At 54.8% G+C, this 20,250-nt stretch overlaps 2 protein-coding genes and 1 long non-coding RNA gene across 15 annotated transcripts in view; 1 reads left to right on the top strand and 2 right to left on the bottom strand.

The window, feature by feature from the left end:
- The first annotated feature begins 420 nt into the window (after positions 1-420).
- LOC126934734 (uncharacterized) lies at positions 421-2,899 on the top strand. Its single transcript, XR_007719104.1, has 2 exons — positions 421-741; positions 2,332-2,899. It is a non-coding gene; the product is annotated as an uncharacterized LOC126934734 (long non-coding RNA).
- Positions 2,900-6,498: 3,599 nt separating this feature from the next.
- KCNJ11 (potassium inwardly rectifying channel subfamily J member 11) lies at positions 6,499-10,442 on the bottom strand. Of its 2 annotated transcripts, XM_050755444.1 has the most exons (2): positions 10,422-10,442; positions 6,499-9,086 (listed from the first exon to the last, which is right to left on the bottom strand). In XM_050755444.1, exon 2 carries the CDS (start codon positions 9,068-9,070, stop codon positions 8,159-8,161), a length of 912 nt encoding a protein of 303 aa, XP_050611401.1. In that variant the 5' UTR covers positions 9,071-9,086; positions 10,422-10,442; the 3' UTR covers positions 6,499-8,158. The 2 variants fall into 2 exon arrangements, with proteins under 2 accessions (XP_050611401.1, XP_050611400.1); XM_050755443.1 differs by lacking the exon at positions 10,422-10,442 and having other exon boundaries at positions 6,499-9,805.
- A 3,698-nt stretch (positions 10,443-14,140) lies between these two features.
- Positions 14,141-20,250, bottom strand: part of ABCC8 (ATP binding cassette subfamily C member 8) — an 84,139-nt gene continuing 78,029 nt past the window's right edge. For 6 of the 12 annotated variants that reach the window (XM_050755350.1, XM_050755351.1, XM_050755352.1 and 3 more), the window contains exons 30-39: positions 19,591-19,693; positions 18,926-19,039; positions 18,441-18,561; positions 18,164-18,294; positions 17,110-17,188; positions 16,868-16,976; positions 16,431-16,534; positions 15,520-15,653; positions 14,952-15,014; positions 14,141-14,384 (exon numbers count right to left, since the gene is read on the bottom strand). In XM_050755350.1, the coding sequence (XP_050611307.1) occupies positions 14,247-14,384; positions 14,952-15,014; positions 15,520-15,653; positions 16,431-16,534; positions 16,868-16,976; positions 17,110-17,188; positions 18,164-18,294; positions 18,441-18,561; positions 18,926-19,039; positions 19,591-19,693 (1,096 nt within the window). In that variant the 3' untranslated portion in view covers positions 14,141-14,246. The other 6 variants (XM_050755344.1, XM_050755346.1, XM_050755348.1 and 3 more) reach the window with 2 other exon arrangements.

The following is a 20,250-nucleotide window of genomic DNA, read 5'->3' as shown; positions in this document are numbered from 1 at the left end:
TAGAAACTATGGCTCAGAGAGGGGAATTCCTCATACTTTATCTGATCAATAACTTACCATCAGATTTCACTAGTTTGACTAAGAATTTCTAACCCTCACTAGGTATTTCTAAACTAAAACATGTTTCTAAACATTTTTATCCCTGACTATGGCCCAAATAGTAAATAAAACAGCTCAAGCTTTAGAGGCCCAAGAGACCTGTGAAAATGTGTTGGTTAAAATAGTTTTAGATAATAAAAGGGCCCTCAATTATTTATGGGCCTGTCAAGGCAAAATCTGCACAACAGCTAGTACATCTCATTATAAATACTTTAGGAGAAGTGGAATAATCAATTAAGAAAAATGGCTCTTTATCTAAAGTTGGCCATTTAGATTCACAGGACTTATTCCTGTTGGATCTAAGACAATGAGAAAACTGGATAAAAAGTGGTTTTCAAATGTTTCTTATGATATTTGTGACTGTTGTCATATTTCTTGCCTTTGTCTGACTCTGATATTCAGGTGCCATTGAGAGAGGAGGAAGGAAGAAACTAGTTAGGCAACATCAGCAATGATACTTATGGAAAAAGAAAACAAATCCTTTATGATCAGCTGGATTCTGTAGTTGTTTGAAAAGATGACTCCAGTCCTTCACCCTTCCCTGCATTCATGTCCATTGCTGTGTAACTTTGCAGTGTCCAACCATGTGACGTCATTCAGCCAACATAAGGAGACAGCAGTGAAGGCGTGCCAGTTCCCAGTGTAAGCCCCAAGAGGCCTTGTGTGTCTTCATTTGCTTCCTTGTGTGCTTCTAATGGTGCTGAGAGAAGGACAGGTCCAGACTAGCCTGCTGGAGGATGAGAGATGCTGGCTCCCACATCCTTGTTGCTCCAGTGGAGGCCAGGCTAGATTAGATGACAGCCACCTGACTCCATGTGAGCAAATCTGAGATCAGCAGAGCTGGCAGAGCCAACTCTCAAATACTTGGAAAATACTTTTAATATGTAAAACATTTTAAATATTTATTTTATTAATACATTAATATTTAAAATGTTTTTTAAAGCCACTGTTTTATACTGGCTTTGTTAACACAGCATAAGCTAAGTGCTACAACTCCTCAGGAACCTGAGCTTTGACCAAAAGGAGTGTGGTAGCCACAGAGATGTGCCTCTGAGGCCCCCTTCGAGAGAGAGCCTGTGTGAGGAGTGCAGTCAGCTGACGGGCTCCAGCTGCAGATCTCAGGGATCTGCTTCAGTATTCCAGCTGGTGCCCTGCTCTCCCCGCACTGCTCCTGCCATTGACTGAGCAAGGCAGGAGCTCCGTGTTGGGAGCTGATGCTGGAATACTGAACTACATCCCGAGATCTCCAGCTGCTGATCTCGGGGATCTGAGGTGGCCACGACTTCCTCAGAGTTGTGTATTAGGTGCTAGAATAACATCATTTTGTTTGATGTCATTTTGTTATCACATTGATGAAAAAAAAATGAATTCCCAACCTGAGCCACTGGCTCTGTGGAGTTTGCATGTTCTGCATGGGTTTTCATCAGGTACTCTGGTTTCCTCTCAGATCCCAGAGATGAGCACTTTCAGTAAATTGGGGTGTCTAAATGGTGCCAGTCTGAGTGAGGGTGTGGGTGTGAGCATGCCTTACAGCCGGATGCCATCCTCTCCAGGGTTGATGCCCACTTAGTGCTCTGAGCCACTGGGATAGGCTCTGGCCACCCACAACTCTGAACTGGAATCATTGGGTGAATAATTATTTGTTTTTAGTAATTTTTTTTTTTCTCAAGACGAAGTCTCACACTCTGTCACCCAGGCCAGAGTGCAGTGGCACAATCTTGGCCTGCTGTAACCTCTACTTCCTGGGCTCAAGCAATACTCCCACCTCAGTTTCCTGAGTAGGTGAGACTACAGGCGCAGGTCACCATGCCTGGCTAATTTTTTTGGTGTTTTTGTAGAGATAAGGTCTTGCCATGTTGTCTAGGCTGGTCTCGAACTCCTGAGCTCAAGCTATCCTCCTGCCTTGGGCTCCCAAAGTGCGAGGATTACAGGCATGAGCCACTGTGCCTGGCCTAGTAATCATTCTTAAATGTATATGTAAACATTTATTTCAGTGTTAAATATTGAAGTGTTTGGTCCTTATTTAGAATGTTGATGTATTTTATGACCAGAAATACGCTGCGAACTTAATTCTTTCTTATAGCTTATGGGAAAATTGGTTTTGTTCTACATTATTTTATTTAAAGTCATAGTTTCCTAGATCCTACCAACTCCATTAAATGAGGACTTACTGTACTGAAGCCTGAGGCTCATCTTAGTCCTCCCTCATTCCCCCTGCCTCTCCCTTCACAGTCAGCCTGCACTGTGGTCTGAGGCTTTCCCCGCTACAGTCTCTCTCCTTTATCTTTCATGGAACCACCCCTAAGTACTCACTTGTACTTCTGACTCCATCTTGAAAGCTGCTTCCTGGAAGATCCAAACTGACACAAGGAGGGACTGAAGGATTCGAATGAGGGAAGTAACCCATTCACCGCTTATTTGAGATGAGGAACTGAAGGACTTTGGCAGTTCCTACACAGAGACAGATGGCAGAGATGACAAGGTTTCTCAGAGAATGCGTGAGTAACTGGAGTGACTTTTCCTGATGACCCAGACAGCCTGCTCAAGAGCACACTGTTGGAGCCGCCCTCCTTGGATGGAACTATGGAATGATTTTTATTCTTCTACTTCCCAGGTGAATGGGAAACCAAGGAGACAGTCGGCATTTAACAAAAAGGAATCTGCATCGCAGTCAGAACTGTGTTGCATTTGCTTCTCTCTGGATTACCTTGAAGTTACTCCCCTTCCCGCAATAATAATGGCATTATGAAAAAAACTGGAATTGATCAAATGAAGTCAAGAGTAAACAGAGGAAAGACTACCCAAAGTCTGGTTTGCTTCAGTTGGGGTCTGATGATCTGGGGAGGAGGAGGTTGGGACATATTTGTGCTGCAGGGAACAGTATTTCATGAAGGGGAGGTGTGTGACTAACAAAAGGGTTAACTGGATCCTATAAGCTATAGACAGCTTCTAGGTAGTGCCAACCTGTGCTGCATACCCGAACATTGTTGCTTCCCCCACTGAAGGTAATAAGCTGTGGAGATGCACAGGCACTTTGTATTACTCGTTCCACTCATTGGCCTTGGTGCCTGCCAGGAACTGAGGTCAGGGGAAAGGGAGAAGTTCAAACTCCTGGACCCAGGTTGACCAGTCCAGGCAGCCTGCTCTTCACATCACTCCAGAGTTGAACCTGCCCAGAGTGGAACTAGAATAGGGTGTGGGTAGCACCTGCTTCCCCTCCCATAAAGAGTCAGTGCCCTAGGTGGATAGATCTGGCAGGGGGGCTGCCAATAACCCAGAATCCAGCACAACAAAAGGTACTTCTGGCCCAGCTCCGACTAACCCCACTGTTCTTCCTTTCCCCAGCTTCTTTCAAGCTGGAATCAATCTGTTGTTCTTTGGACCTGAGGTCAACATGACTTTGATGAACGGAATTCATGTCTTCTTTCTAAAGTTATCTGGACACTTGGTACAACACAGAGTGTCTGTTATCTGGGCCTGGGGAGACCTCAGAGGCCCTGGGGAGCCCAGAGACCTGTGGAGTGTCAGGGTGGCTCTCCTCCTGTGAATGCAAGCTCCCTGGGAAAGTTCTCCCTAGAAAAAGATGTGGGGAAGGAGCTCAGATGGACAGAGCCTCCTGCCCGTGGAGAGAGCGTGGGCCCTGGAGAAGCTGCGTGAGTCCTCTCCAGCAGAAGGGCCAGAGGTGCACATTAGTGGGGCTTGGGTGGGTCTCATGGTGACATTGGCTGGAGATGCCGAATCCACAGGTGTTAGGCCTGGGCAGGTTCTAGTGTGTGAGTGGGCTAGTTTTTCTAGAGTAGCACACAGGAAGAGGGTGGCCTGGCTTGCCTTCCCTCTGAAGCTCAGGACTGAGGCCCAGGACACATCTTACACCATTGATATGAGTTGGGGACAGATGGGTAGCAGATGTGCCCAATTGACTGGCTGGGAGAAGAGCCTGGAAGGCAAAGACCTCAGTCTTCCTGTAAGGAGGAGGAAGATGGAGGGCTCACCATGCACGTGGGCCAGAAAAAGTGCCAATGAGGTTGTTCTGACTCCATAGGTGTTTTGGACATAATCTAGGCTGTCACAGAACAGCCAAGCCTGCTGCCAGTTTCCAATCTGGGATCTCAGGTAGCCCCAGGGGCTTGCTGAGTTCCACCTTCCCTCTTGCCCTTGGTCTGGAGACAGCTTTCTCCCTGTGGTGAATGTGACACAACAAGGTGCAGCCCTACTAAAAGCTGGAGCTTGGGTCACTGGGACTGTGTGCTGTGGGGAAGAGGGAGAGGGAAGAGCAGGGCTGTGGCATTAGACAGACTTTGACTGAAATCTTGGACCTGTCTCCTACTAGCTGTGAGATCTTGGCAAATTACCTCCTGCTATAGGCTAAATGTCTGTGTCCCCCTAAAATGCACATGTTAAATCCTAATGCCCAAGGTGATGGTATTTGGAAGTGGGGCCTTTGGGAGGTGATTAGGTGATGAGGGTGGAGCCCTTGTGAATGGGATTGGTGCCCTTGTGTAACAAGGCCCCAGAGAGCTCCCTCACACCTTCCACCATGTAAGGTTACAGGGGAAAGACAGCCATTTAAGAAGCAGGTCTTCAGCAGACACTGAATCCACGGGCACCTTGATCTTGCACTTCCCAGCTTCCAGACTGTGAATAATAAACGTCTATTGTTTATAAGCCTCCCAGTCTATGGTATTTTGTTATAGAAGCCTGAATGGTCGAAGACACCACCCTTTCTGATCCTGTTTCCTCATCTACAAACTCAAAGGAGAATGGTGCTTCTCTCATAGTCCTGCTGGGCCACAGTGACAGGCGGTACTTCCCTTCTCCTTTTCAGGGGCCCTGTAGTCGAGCCAGCTCTGCACATAGCGTGTGTCGGACGGGCTGGACTGCTTCCTCTGCTGTCATGTGATGACTAATGAATGCAGTCCTGGAGGCTGAATATCACAAACAAAATTATCACAGAAGTTCCTGCCGGGCTGAGTAGCACTCAGGTGAACCTCTTTGTCCCGTTGAGGCTAGTGCCATAGAGAAAGGGTACCCCCAGATGGAGGTAGCACCATCAGTGGGCAAGAACACCTTCGCGGAGGAGGGAGGCTTGATTGAACTGCCTCTCTATGCCTGGAGCTTTCCAGCCCCGCCCTGGGTTTTATGCCTTAAGGCTGGGGGTCTCCCTCAGGTTTGATGGAAAACCTAGGACCAGTGGCCATGATTTTCTCTGCTGAAGTAAGTCTTCTTTGTGGCCAGCAGGTGGCGCTAAGCCCTCAGTTCTGTGGGCTTCACACTCACCAGCAGCTTAAGGTCCCTGGCGGGTGGAGGAAGGTTACTCTGGATGGGGCTCCAAGGATGGTGCTGCCAGCAGGTCCTTATTAGTGAGTCTGGCCCTTCTCCTTGGCCTTAAGGGCAGCCAAGCTGAGTCGCAAGAGCCAGCCTCCTAGAATGCTAGGCTGACTCTGAGTAGCTTTCACCCCTTCACCCTCTAAACCAGAAATGTGTCAGCTCTGCAAGGAAGGGAATCAGCGCTGGGGACTGCATGGGTGCCAGGAGGGGGCAGCTTAGAGCTCAGACCAGCAGCGACAACTTCCTAGCCCCTTGGCCTTGCCTCTGGAGCTGCCTGGGACAGAACCTCACTGATGCCCTGTCTGCAGGCCTCACACTGTAGCAATAACCTTGACTTTGTCCTGTACGCCATCCATCCGTTATTCATTCATTCATTCATTTTTCATTCATGTAGCACCTACTCCGTGTAAGCCAGCCACAGTGCTGAGTCCCAGTCCCTGACCTCAGGGAGCCATGGACTTGGGGATGGGGAGACAGACCCCTAAACGTAGGCAAAAGGAGAATGCCCATAGCACAGCGGAGGGAAGGGACCTTCCTTTCCAGAGAAATCAGGGAAGGTTTCGAGGAGGCATCATTCGGCCTGGATTTTTATGGATTTCAACAGACAGAGGTGAGGCCTGGGCAGTCCAGGCCAAGGGAATAACATAAGCAAGGTCTGGGAGGTAGGAAGCTCAACATTATGTGCCAGGAGGGATAGGACAGCGAGGTACCCAGGGAAGTGGGTGGGCAAAGTGCAGACTCCTGGCAAGAAAACAGTGGGCCATAAAGCCGGAGAGGCAGTCACAGCCCGAATTGGCTGGCTAAGAAGCTAGCCTTGACCCAGAGGTGATGGGGAACTACCGAAGGTATTTCATGGTGGGGGTGGGGGGTGACCCACCCTTCTAAGACCACCCTGGAGGCTGCGTGGCAGATGGATTGCAGTGGGTGAGATGGAGACAAGGAGACCAGGTCACAGGCATTGCCACAGCCCCTAAAATCATGGTCTCAGCTGGGAAGGGGGCACGGTGTGGAAAGAAAGACCCGGCAAATAAACATGACCAAGGGCAAAATAAAAGCACCGTCTCTCTTTAACACTTGTTTGGCCAGTTTTCTCATCATGTAGCTGATTCAGCAGCAATCACAATAGTTAACATTTATTGAGCACTTACTGTAGACCAGGCACTTCAGCATTTTACATGTTTTTCGTTTACTCCCAAAACAATTCTATGAGGTAGGTACTATTAGCATCCATGTTATAGATGAGGCAACTGAGACACAGAGAGGTTAAGTTACTTGACAAAAGTCATACCGCTAGAGCCAGAATTCGAACCCAGGCAGTTGTTGCGAGAGTTAGGGCTCCAATTACTACACTAATGCCTATGACACCTCTACCCCTCTCCCTGGGCATTCCACCCTTCCAGCAGGTCCCTGGGAGTAGAGACAGAGCCCAGGGCTGCAGAGCCTAGTGAGTGCCCAAGGCTGAGTTGGCCAGACAGGCTGACAGGGCTGGGCCACCTGAGGCAGGAGGGAGAAAGTCCCCCTGAGCTGGGGGAAGAGGTGCCAGCCTTCCGTCCCTCCCCTGGCCTCCGTGCTAGGGTCTGTGGTGCCTCTTGAAGGGGGTGGCAGCTGCCAGTCCCTGCCTCCCTTCCCACCAGCATGCTTGCTGCTCCCCAGCAAGAAAAGCCCAGAGTTTAGGTCATGATGGGGAGGCTTTATTGACAACGGAGAAGGCAGAGTTCTAAGCAAGTTCACACAACACTGCTCCAAGGGTCCAGGCGCGGGTCAAACCCGTTAGGACCAAGGGCCTCTTCACCTCAGGGACCTCACTCCCTCCCACCATCCTGAAACTTCCCACACCTTTTCCAGCAACCCAAAGACACCCAACCCCAAGCCACCCTGTGGACAAAGTGAGTGGCAGCCACTGTCATACAGCCAGGACCAGAGTTGGGCCTGAGGCCTAATCATGTGTGGTGGGCACAGGACACCCTCTCCTCAGCCTCTGGGGACAGGTGGGAAGTAGGCAGGGGCAGTAGCCCCAGCCCACAGAGCCCTCATTGCAGGAGGCCAATGTGGCAAAAGGCAGGAGCACTGGCATCTCCTCCTCCCTGTGCCTGAGCGGGGCTCCGCAAAGCCAAGCCTCCTCAGGTCACCTTCCCGTGCTTCCTCCCCTTCCAGCCCTGAAACTGGCCCTCGGAGGGGAGCCCCGTCAGCCCCAGGCTGTCCCTGTCGGTGTAGGCTTCACAGCACCAATCCTCCAGTGGGAACACGCTCTCATCAACTGCTGGCCAGGCCCAACCCTTAGCCGGGTGCTTTTTCAGGGACCAAGGAGAGCTGGGGCCTGACCACAGGCATTTCTTGAAGCCAAAGAAGCAAAGCAGCAGCCCTCAGGGGATTGTTCTTCCCCAGCCACCTGCCCAGTGTGTGGCTGGTCAATTGTGGGGAGCTAGGACTGGCTGGACACACAGCTTTAGGGCCCAGCACCTCCCACAGCCTCTGCAGCCTTGGGCAGGGGAGAGGGGTGAGGCAATCCTGAATTGGGTTGGGAGGAGCAAGGACAAAAATAACCCAGTACAGGTTCCTGCTGAGGCCAGAAATAGCATAGTGACAAGTGCCTTGTAACACCCTGGATGAGCAGCAGGGGGAGGCTGAGCTGAGGCTAGCCCAGCCTCACACCAGGCCCTGGCTGGGCTACATACCATACCACACGGTCTGTGTGTACGCACGCGTGTGGGGGGAGCTGAGAGACCATGGCTCAGGACAGAGAATCCGGAGAGATGCTGAACTTGGGCTTGGCCTTAGCCATGGCCACGCTACGCTTGCGCAAGGGCCCGCGGGCTGAGGCGAGGGTCAGAGCTTCCAGTAGGCTGTGGTCCTCATCAAGCTGGCGGGCCGTGCAGAGTGGTGTGGGCACTTTGATGGTGTTGCCAAACTTGGAGTAGTCCACAGAGTAACGTCCGTCCTCCTCAGCTACAATGGGGACAAAGCGCTGGCCCCACAGGATCTCATCAGCCAGGTAGGAGGTGCGGGCCTGGGTGGTGATGCCCGTGGTTTCCACCACACCTTCCAGGATGACAATGATCTCGAGGTCCTGGTGGTGGTGCAGGTCGCTGGGTGCCAGGTCATAGAGTGGGCTGTTGGCATCGATGACGTGGTAGATGATCAGCGGGGCCACCAGGAAGATGCTGTTGCCACCCACACCGTTCTCCATAGGGATGTCCACCTGGTGGAGGGGCACCACCTCGCCCTCGGGGCTGGTGGTCTTGCGCACCACCTGCATGTGGATGGTGGCGCTGATGATCATGCTCTTGCGGAGGTCGCCCACACGCAGCATGAAGCAGAGGCGGCCGTGGCGCAGGGCGATCACCGCGTGCTTGCTGAAGATGAGGGTCTCGGCCCTGCGGTGGGCCTGGGCAGTCTTCATGAAGATGCAGCCAAGCATGATGGCGTTGATCATGAGCCCCACGATGTTCTGCACGATGAGGATCAGGATGGCCAGCGGGCACTCCTCAGTCACCATGCGCCCGCCAAAGCCAATAGTCACTTGGACCTCAATGGAGAAAAGGAAGGCAGATGAAAAGGAGTGGATGCTGGTGACACAGGGCTCAGCAGTGCCCTCGTTGGGGGCCAGGTCGCCGTGGGCGAAGGCGATGAGCCACCACACCATGGCGAAGAGCAGCCAGCTGCACAGGAAGGACATGGTGAAGATGAGTAGTGTGTGTGGCCACTTGAGGTCCACCAGCGTGGTGAACACGTCCTGCAGGAAACGGCCCTGCTCCCGGATGTTCTTGTGGGCCACGTTGCAGTTGCCTTTCTTGGACACAAAGCGGGCCCTACGCTCGCGGGCGCGGTACCTGGGCTCGGCAGGGTCCTCTGCCAGGCGTGTCAGCACGTACTCCTCGGGGATGATGCCCTTGCGGGACAGCATGGCTCTGGTGACCCCCAGGGAGGGGCTTCCCCCATCGGAGGCACCCCTGGGTCGTGGCCTAGGGCCTCACTGCGGCGTCCTCTCCGTGGGCACCCTCTCACCCTTGGGCTGCGCTCAGCCTGTGCTGGCCTCACTTCTGAGATAACTCCCCACCAGACTCTTCCTCCCCTCCACCTGCATCCCACTTCACTTCTTAATATCAGCCTCAGGCCGGGCGCGGTGGCTCATGCCTGTAATCCCAGTACTTTGGGAGGCTGAGGCGGGCAGATCACGACGTCAGGAGTTTGAGACCAGCCTGACCAACATGGTGAAACACCATCTTTACTAAAAATAAAAAAGTTAGCCAGGCGTGGTGGTGCGCACCTGTAATCCCAGCTACTCAGGAGGCTGAGGCAGGAGAACCGCTTGAACTCGGGAGGCGGAGGTTGCAGTGAGCCCAGATCATGCCACTGCACTCCAGCCTGGGTGACAGAGCGAGACTCCGTCTCAAAAACAGAAAACAAACAACAAACAAAACAAAAAACAGCCTCACCCTTGAGCCCACCTGCCTGCCGCCTAGGGAGCCCCCAACCCTGCCGGCTCTCCACCTGGCCCTGGGTCCTCCCTCAGCTTACCCCGCCAGCTGACCACCCTGGGTCTCCCACTGAGAGCCCGTCTCCCCTCCCAGCCTACCTTCTCAGCCCAGCTCAGAACTTAACACCTCCGGATCTCTCCCACTAACCGGACCTCACCCCCACCTCCGGGTCTCCCGCCTCACCTGCCTGGCCTCCGGGGCTCCCAGGCTCCAGCTCAGGTCCTGGCCACCCCCGCCCGTCTCCCCTCCAGGTGTGCCCCCTATGTCCTACTCCACCCTTCTCGGAGAGCCTCCGCCGCTCTCCGGATCCCCCTCCAGCTCTCGTCCTCTCTGTCTCCTTGGGATCCTGCGTTCTCCGGAGTCACCACCCCACCCGGCTCAATTCTGGCTCCCCGGCACGGCGCGCGACCCGGCGGGGCTGACTCCGAGTCGCGGCCTCCCGGTCCCTGCCGCCCGCCCGTGCCGCGGCCCCCGCTCCGCGCCGGGTCCCGGCCCCGCCCGCCGCCGCCGCTGCACCTGCTCCTGCTCCTCACGCCACGGCCGTCGCCTCCCCGCCCCCCTGCCGCCTCCCGGGCGCTCGCGGCTGGCCGTCCTCCCGTCCCTCTGTCCGTCCGTGGGTCCGCTGTGGGTCCGCGGAGACCGACCAGGGCTAGGCGGGGGTCTAGGACTGCGGGAGGGGGACGCACGAGGAGAGGAGCGGGGCCGGGGACCGCCAGGGGGAGCCCGACCTGCTCCGGAGCCGAGGGGGCGGGGCCGGAGCAAGTCCCACCCCTCCTCGCCCCTCCCGCCCCCACCCTCCGCCTCCCTTCCCCGGACTCACAATCTGGCCTTCGGAGTTTTTCTGATCCGCGGGACCCAGAGGTTCCTCCTGCCCACGCTCTACGAAAGTAGGGGGCCGGGAGGAATCTGTGACACGCCTTCCCAGTCTGGGGCCGCTGCCCTGTCGCCCTGGCTCCCCTCCCCCAATATCTCCATCCGTATTTGGGTCAATTATCCGCCTCTCGGCCGCTCCAGGTTTGCAGGTTCCCCGGGAAAAGAGGCACTGAGGGGTGGCGCCACAAATCCCAGGGCTGGGGAAAATTAGGCGTCCGAGGACTTCTCAACCCACAGCTTCTTTTCTTTGGGGGATGCTCTTAATCTTAGTCTTGAATCCTTTGACAATCTGATGGAAGCTCAGACTCCCTCCCATTAAAAAAAAAAAAAAAAAAAAAAATGGGTCTCGGCAGGAAAGGAACACAGTTTAACACCTGCTATTGCTGTGGGGCAGCCTGGGCGGCTCCATCTTCTCAACCATTCCGGCCCTCCTTTAAAGGTTTGAGCCGAGGGCACTTGCTTTACACTTTCTCACACCTGTCACCTGACTTCTTCCACGTTAGGCCATGAGTGGTATGCCTGAGCAGTGTGTTAGGGCTGCCTCGGGCACTGGGGGACCCAGGCTCTTGTCCAGGCATGGTGGTGTTTCTGTTCAGGCATCAGCCTGAGGCTGCCCTGTGGCATGGACCCCGGTTATCAGCTGGAAGGAAAGCCTGCTAGATCTCTGTTGTTGGGAGAGTAACGGCTTTACCACTCTCTGCGGCTCAGATCCTTATGGAAGAGCCCCTGACCATCTGCGGCCATTTTGTTGGAGTGGGGGCTTGAGACAGGGGCTGGAGAGGGCAGCGTGGGTGTGGGCCACAATGGAGGCAGGATATGCATTTTATGTTGGATTTTCCTTTCTCTCCCTACCCACCAGCAGTCAGAGCAAACACCACTACAAAGGATGTGTGTGATCATGGGCTGTATTAACAGAGATACAGTGTCTAGGAAGGGGAGGGTAAAATGAGATGAGCAGAGTGGGAAGCTCAAGGAGACAGGGTTACCTGGGGGAATCTCTGAGGCAACTACAACTGTCCAGCCATCAGAAAAGGAAAGTCCCCTGGGGGTTTGGGCACTATTGTAGAAACACCTGGCTTTGAAGGAGGATAAACTAGTAGTTTTTCGTGGCCCAAAGGGTAGAACCAGGACACTAAGTGAAACAGAGGCAGGCTTTGGTTTCACATATGCGAGAGTCAGTTCTAATAATAATAACCAGAGATAAGCCACATCTGTGGGGTACCCAAGTCAAGCCGGTGGGCCATGAGGGATATTATAGAGGGATTTTGGGCCAGGATGACCTTGGGCATCCCTGCAACATTTCACTGTAGGCCCAGCCCTGCCCCCGCTACTTCCCTTCAATCCATCAGGGTGGGATGGATTTGGAGTAGTGGTAGGCATGTGGAGCCCTCTTTCTGCTCCCCGGCTCCACTCCTGGGAGATCTCACAGTGGGGGAAGCTGCTGGGCCCCTGGGGAAATCTCAGAGGTAGAAAGGTTGGGTTCTGCCTTGTAGTGCAGCCTTGAGGCCTCACCTCCCTGCTGCTCACCCTACTGGGGGGGTGAGTTCCCTATCTGAAGGGCTCAGCCTCCCCTTTTGCTCCATCCTGCACTTGCTTATAGTCATCTCCACCAAACACTGAACTTGTCAAGTCCCTTTCTTGCTCAAAACCCTTCTCCCTTTTTGTCCATGGGCATACCCCACACTCCTTGCCCTGGCATTCAGGGCTCTCTGATGTGATGCCCTCCCTACTGCTCTCATCTTTCTCCCACCTCCCTGATCAGCCAACACTCTTAACACACTTCCACCATCACTCCTTACCTCCTGCTGTCCCCACCTGCCACCCCAGCCCTTTCTCTGACTTTCTCCCTATCCAATCCCTATCCCCCACAATGTTTAACTCAAATTTTGTCTTTTCCATGCAGCCTGCCAGGCTTTACAGAGCTCTTCCTTTCTGAGCTTCTCTGGCTCCTGGAACATCCACAGGGGTCTGCACTGGACCTACCTCCAATAACTGGTGGGCTTTTCTTATATTGTGCCTCTCTGATCCTCTTGCAGCCAAGGGTACTCTTAGGTTCGAGAATCTTAGGTCTGCACCCCAGGGCTTGGTGCAGCCAGTACTGCAGATGATATGCAAATGATCATAAAATGAGATGCAAATGAGCACCTGCCATTTCTTGCCCGAGGGCAGATGTGCAGCCTTGTTTCATGATGCAGAGGAAGTCAGGACAGCTGCTGTTTCAGTCTCCCTGGTGTCTGGGCTCCAGTGTCTCCCAGACACCACCTGGCTGGCCTGTGGCTCATGCGCTGTGCTTTCCCTCGGAAGGACCACCCTTCCACTTCTGAATGCCCCTGCTTGGGGGATGGAGATGGAGACATGATCCAGGCCTAGCCAGCCAGTGTGTGCCACCCCTCTGATCACAGTGGGGTAGGGATGGGAATGTGACCCAAGTTGATCCATTGAGATTTGCTCCCAGGCTTTTGCTGGAAGTATTGGGAAGGAGTATCTGTTTTGCCTCTTGGGTTGCCTTGGGGCAGGATGTAAGCTAGAGCTGCTAGTGGCCATCTGTCATAAGGGAGGGAGAGGAAAATGGAACCCAGAAAGGAAGACGCATCCTGGGTGGATGTCAAACACCTGGATCCAGCCATGCTTGAAGTAGTATACCTCTTAGCCTTGTCAGTCACACACTGCAATAACTTCAGTTTCTGCTTAGGTGACTTTGAATTGGGTTCCTGTCATTTTCAATTGAAATAGTGTTAATCCAGATTTTAATTCAAGAATGAAAGTGAGAAGAAAGGAGACCAAGCTGTATGGAGATCTGTTAACTTATCTGATAAACTCATTGCAGAAATGCTATCACCCTTGCTATGGACATAATTGTGTCCCACCAAATTCACAGGGTGAAGCCTAATCCTACAATGTAACTATTTGGAAATAGGGCCTATGAGGAGATAATTAAGGTTTAATGAGGTCTTAGGGGTAGGGCCCTAATCCAATATGACTGGTGTCCTTTTAAGACAGAGAGAGAGAGCAGGGATGCATGTGCACAGAGCAAAGGCCATGTGAGCACACAGCCAGAAGGTGGCCCTCTGCAAGCCAAGGAGAGAGGCCTCAGGAGGAACCAAACCTGCCAACACCTTGATCCCAGGCTTCAGCCCTCAGAACTGTGAGAAAAAAATGTCTGTTGTTAAAGCCACCCAGTCTGTGATATGTTGCTGTGGCAGCCTGGCTGACTAATAGAGACCTCATTTCACAGGTAAGGAAGCAGGCTTTTGCCCACGCTCACACAGCTTCTGAAGGTCTGCCTGATGCCAAAGCCAGGCTGGTTCTACTGAACCCACCATCCACCACCAGCCCCTGCCCACCAGACTCACGGCCTCTAGTAGGAAATAATCAAATCTCTTTATTTACAAGTGATTTACAGTTAGAAAACCCAGGCAAGGGTATGGGCAGGGTCGGAGTATGGGATGGCACTTGGGCTCTGGCAGGTCACTTGTCTGCACGGACGAAGGAGGCGAAGACGCTGTCCTTCCGGCTGAGCAGCTTCTCTGGCTTATCAAACTCAAGGATGGCGCCCCGCTTCAGGACGATCACCAGGTCTGCACTCAGGATGGTGTGCACTCGATGCTGGGCAGGGCAGGAGGGGACGGGTCAGGATGGTGGGAACACCTCCCGCGGTGGGAGCCACAGCAGAAGGTGGCCCTCCTGCAGCTTGGAGGAGGAGGATGAGGAATGTGGCCAGAATGTCCTGTCTCTGTGGGGACTGCACTTTCTTGGGGTGGATGTGACTACAAGCCCTCCATCCATTAATACCATCCTTTTCTCCTCTCCAAGTCCCAACTCTACCCCACCTCCAGGCTTCAAGGCTCAGAGATCCTCCACAATCCCTCCCGCACTTCTTATGGAGAAGTAACCCCAGCCTAACGTACAAGGCCTTGGGACAGGGGCAGACCTTGGAACCTGGAGACGGAGAGGGGAGGTCTGAGGGACGTACAGGGGCAAAACCCCCGCCCCAAATCCTGCAACCCAGGCACCCTGCATGCCCTCCAGACCCCTGGCCCTGAACTGCCTGCTTCAGGGTCCTTTCTTGATTACTGGGACCAGGCAAGCCCAGGAACAGTGCACTCATGACAGGCACAAGAGGCCAGTCCTGTCCCTGGGTGTCCCTCTGCACCCCATCAATGGGCCCCTTACCGCGATGGTGACCACGGTGCGGTCTGCGAAGGCTGTCATCACCACCTTTTGGAGGATGTTTTCCTGCCAAGTGGGGGCAACAGCTGTTGGCTCACCTGCCCAGTGGATGGGGTCTGGCCTGGCTTGGGGGATGTGGAGCCCAGGTTTGTGGTTCAGCTCCCATCTCATCCCGATCCTAGTCCCACCCCCACCCCACAGGACTGAACAGGTTCCCAGCACTCAGGGACTGGACTCAGCCTGTTGGGGGCTCAGCTGTGTGTGTGTATGTAGGTTGTGGTTGTGGCTGTGCGTGCTGTTGTGATAGGTGACAGTGTGAAGTCTGTGTGGGTCTGTGGGCAGCTTATGTTTGTGTTTGCGTAGTGTTTTTGTGTGTGCGTGCGTGTGTGTGTGTAACATTCCCTAAGGCTAGACAGAGTCAGGGTCCCCCAGCTCTTTTCACTTTCTGCGACACATAGCATTTGATGTTACATGCAACTTGAGCCTCAGGGCTACTTTGTGCAAATTTCTGCCTAGCATCCCACTAAACCCTCTCTAAGGCCATCGTCCCATGGAGGTGCCCAGGACCAACCGTGGCCATGTCAATGGAAGCTGTGGCTTCGTCCATGATGAAGATGCTGGTCTTCCTCACGAAGGCCCGAGCCAGGCAGAACAGCTGCCTCTGTCCCTGGCTGAAATTCTCCCCGCCTTCTGTGATGATGGCATCTGAAAACAGCCCAGGGAGAGGAAGTAGGACTGAGTTAATCTTGTGCTGTGAGTGGAGCAGATGGGATGGCTTGGGGGGGCTGTTGGAAAATGTGTGTATGAGGGCAAATAGGTGGGTGTGTGTCCGAGAGCACAGGCGTGTGCAGGGCTGGTGTACCTGACACAACAATGTGGAGGCCATCTGCAGGGACTGCAACGAGGAGGGCACCCCTGGAGATGTGTGCTGCTGTGGCCCTGGGCAGTTCTGGGAGGTGGCGTGGGCACCGAGTGGTGCACTGAGTGTGTATGTAGTGTGGGCCTTGGTAGAGTGATTCACTGAAACCAAGGCTTAGCCACCCCCAGTGCTCCAGGAACTGCAGCAAATATACCAAGGCTTTGCCAATCACCAGTGGACTTGATGAGTGACTTGTGTCTATGATTGCCCAGTCCCTCTTCTCCTCCCCTAAGGCAGAACTGGGCAGGCAGGTGGATGGGGCAGGGCAGGGCTGAAGATGCCGCCGTGGCATGGGGAGCTTGCAATCTGTGTCTCACAAGGATCCCTGACTGTACCCACTGTACCCTGCAGGAGGAGCCAGACCCTGAACTGACCAGTTGTGTGACCTGGGGCAAGACACCTGATGTTTCTGGGCCACTGAATAGTGAGAAATAGGTCTAAATGGTCCTGCTGGGCTTCAGACTCCAAACTTGGGGCAAACCTGAGACACGGGCTTCCGTCTCCCTTCCTTACAGGGTCCTTGGGTGCCCAACCAACCCGGCTGCAGAGCCAGGAGTAGTTACCAAGGCCTCCTGGCAGGGCCTTCACCACCAGCTTCAGCTGGGCAATTTCCAGGGCCTCCCACAGCGTGCTGTCTGAGCACTTCCTCTCCGGGTCCAGGTTAAATCTGGAAGTGGCACAGAAAGCCCCAGTAGGGAGGAAGCAGGGTCCTGCCTGCATCCCCAGGAGGCAAAGAGGGCAGTGAGTGAGAGTGGACTGAGTTGGAGGTCTGGCTGGGAGAAACACCGAGGTGGTGGCAGTAGGTGGGGGACAGCATCTTAGATCCATGGGTGGGGGATCCCCTTCCAGAGCCTGCCTGGGCCTGATGGGATGGAGAAGGGCATGAGCAGGAAACGCCTCTGGGATCCTGGTCTCCCCCAGCCCCCTCCTCTTTGTGCTCCAGATCTGATGGAACTAAGCTGGCCTGGGCTGGGTGGGCCTGAAGGGTGGTGGGGCTCACCGGATGGTGCCGCTGAAGAGGACCGGGTCCTGCAGGATGATGGAGAGGCGTGAGCGCAGGGTGTGCAGTGGCAGTTTGGCGATGTCAATGCCATCAATGATGATGCGCCCTGTGTGGGTCCCAATGAGGGTGCAGGGGAAGGCGGTGACTGCTGGGCCTCCTGTCATGTCTGACCATGTGCCAGGGCTGAGGCCTCATCTGGTGGCTGTGGGTACACATGGGGTGCCCACCTTACAACTCACCTTCGAACGTGTCCACCATGCGGAAGAAGGCAAGAGAGAAGGAGGACTTCCCACTGCCTGTGCGGCCGCAGATCCCAATCTGGAAAGAGAAGCAGGCACCGCCACTGGGGGTCTGGGGCTGCTGGGAGTAGCCTCTAGTGCTAGCTCTGGGTGTGTGTGCAGGTGTGGGAAGTCACAGGGTTTCTTTTTGTCCTGGTTTTCTGACCAGCTTTTCTTTGTACACCACAGTTTTGGGCTTGTTTCCTGCAGTGGGTCCAGAGAGGGCTCACACGGGACCGGCACGCAAGTACGGGCATGGATGTCCATTTGCCTGGGCCTTGGTGTGGGTCTGGGTGTGCCAGGTACTTGGCTGCAGGAGAGCTGGGGGCACTGGTGTGTCTCTATGGGTGTGAGTGTGGCAGGAGGACACAGGGCAGCTGAGAGCGGTATGCAGGGATGCGTCTGTGTGCACCGCCTTACACTGGAGCCACCTCTGATCCCATTGCTTCCTGGCCCTTGGGTACCAACAGAAATTACAATACAGAGACAGAGATAGTGACACAGAGGGATGAGAGAGGCAGGGACAGAGGTACATCCCAAGGTCAGAGAATGACATGGACGGTCACAGCAAAGTGAGACAGAGACAGAGGGGGAAATGAGAGGAGAGCAGGGCCAGGGCCATAGGCAGGGGTTCTCCCCCAGTACAAGGGCGGCCTCGCTGTCTGCCCCCAGGTCTCTGCCCTGAAGGTCAGGGGCAGTGCCCTAGGGAAAGCCCCTGACCAGTCGCAGAGAGGGAGGCCCTGACAAAGACCGTGCGAGCCGGGGGAGTCCAGAGTGTCGTCTCCTTGGTGGATGAGTGAGGAGACAAGGTCTGAGGGTAACACTGGGGGAAGGGAATAGAGGGAGAGGAAAGATGGGCCCCCACAGGCCCAGGGCAGGAGACTGCTATGTCTGAATAGTGAGAGGCCTTGGCCCTGGAAGACCATGAGGTGACTGCGAAGCCGTCCAGCTCCGTGCATGCCCCATCCCCTGTTCACGCCTGTCCTGCAGCATTAGGTTGGGCCTGCGCTCTGACCTTCTGTCCTGGGGAGATGAGGGCGTTGACGTGCTTCAGCACTGGCTTCAGGGAGCTGTCGTAGCGCACACTCAGGTTCTGGATCTGGATCTTCCCTTGGTCTGGCCAGTTCTTTGGGATCAACGATGGTGCTGGGGGCCAGGCTGGGCTCAGCCACCAGGCATGGGGCACAGCTAGTATCCGAAAGTGCCACCCCATCCCCAGGCTCTCTTATGGTCCCCAACCCAGATACACTCCTCCTTGGGCTCTTCCCCACCCCTCTCCCTGAGCCCCTCACCCAGGAGCCCCTCGTAGCTCTCTGCCTCAGTTTTCAGGAGCCCGTGGATGCGCTTCACGGCGCCCAGCTGGAGCTCCATGTCTGCGAGGTTCCTCACCATCCAGTTGAGGTAGTTGGAAACCTGTGGGGAGCAAGCCAGTGGCACATACTCTGTGGTCACTCAGTTCTGTCCTCAGCCACCAGGAAGGCTCTTCTTAAGGCTGGAGAGGGGCCAGGGCCCCAGATTCCTTTTGCTGCCATCAGCTGCCTGCTCAGAGCAGCACTCCCCCCTGGAGGCACGGGGAGAGTCAGTCATGTGGCTCCCCACCCTCCACCTGTCTGGGGCCTGGGGCTGGCCGGTCAGCCTTCCTGCCCACTGTCCCTCGGGCATCAGATGCAAATGAGCTTGGGGTAAGGCCTGGGGGTGTCTCATGTCTCCAGTGGGGAAGATGCTCCAGGAGTGCTGGCGTCTGACCCCTCCTCTGCCCTAGCCCACTGCCGCTCACCATTAGGGCATAGGTGAGGCCCAGGCCCACCAGGCCAGCAGAGAGCTCCCGGTGCAGGGAGTTGGAGATGGAGGTCACGGCCGCGATGAGCACCACACATGCACCGATGTACTCCTGCGGAGGGAGAGGAGCTGGCCTGGGCGTTTGGGGGTTGGAGCCACAGGCCCCTGTTCCACCTCACTCCCTTTTGGAGCAGAGAGCAGCTCAGCAAGACCTCCACCCCAACCCTGCAACTCACGCACACATCATCAGACACACACAAGGGTTGCAAAGACTGGAGCCCCAGGAGGCAACATGTCCCACAAGCTCATGCTCCCCCACCCCCCAGCCCCTGCACACCCTTTAACGCACACACCTCAGCAGGCCCACAAACACACACAGCGTGGGTGTCATATGACCCATTGCAGATACACATTCACAATTATTCTAGCCACTGGCACACACCTCAGATACACAAGCCTCCAGGCAGTGATATGGGGAAAAGGAGCGCAGGCTAGACACTAGGAGGACCATCAGGGCTGGAGGAAGGGGGAAGGCTTGGTGTCCACACGATCTGGTATCCTATCCTCTCTTTCATCCCCGGGTCCCTGTGTGCTCTTGCTCTGGCCCCACCCTGCTATCAGAAGCCCTCTGCGGGGGCCAGGGTAGGGGGGAATAGCACTTGCCATTCGGACTTCCAGCCATCTGTTGGCAGCCGTGAGGAAGAGGGAAGCAATGTTGTTGGAGTCTGTGTATTCGAGAAGCTTCTGCTGGAACCGGGCCTCGTACCTGGAGGGAGAATGAGAAACTCCTAAGGGAACAGTGTTGGTCCACATAGCTCCTAGGAGTCTCCCTACCTGCAGAGGGAGACACCAGGGCCTCTCCAGTCCCCAGACATGCCACCGTGGCCACTTCATCCCCTCTGGAATGTCCGCCCTGCTCCTTTCTGCTTATTCAAACCTGTCCAGAGTCCCTACCTCCTCCAAACTCTTGTTTTCACCCCAAGACCCATTTTCTCTAGGTCTTTCCCATTATAATAAGGAGCACCTCCCTTTACCTGGTTTCTCACCCAGGAATCACCTGGATTCACATTCAGCCCCTTGGCAAGTCCTCTTATGTCTATCTCCAAAAGAGTCCTTGCCTCCCTCCCCCTCTATCCTGCTTCCCGCCCACCATAAACTCTCACCTGGACTACTGCATGAGCTTCCTGAATACGTCTACCTGCTGTCTCCCTACAGTTCACGCTCCACACAGTGGCTGGCTTAATCTATGTAAATCGCAAACCGTGTCCTCTTCCCACTGCTTAGAATATTAATGACCTCCGGCCAGACGCGGTGGCTCACCCC

This window comes from Macaca thibetana, chromosome 14, assembly GCF_024542745.1.
Source record: "Macaca thibetana thibetana isolate TM-01 chromosome 14, ASM2454274v1, whole genome shotgun sequence".
Lineage (NCBI taxonomy): Eukaryota > Metazoa > Chordata > Mammalia > Primates > Cercopithecidae > Macaca > Macaca thibetana.
This window is presented reverse-complemented; position numbering and strand designations above follow the sequence as displayed.

Excerpts from the sequence above, each read along its gene's own strand:
- KCNJ11 (XM_050755443.1), bottom strand. The coding sequence starts at position 9,331 with ATGCTGTCCCGCAAGGGCATCATCCCCGAGGAGTACGTGCTGACACGC.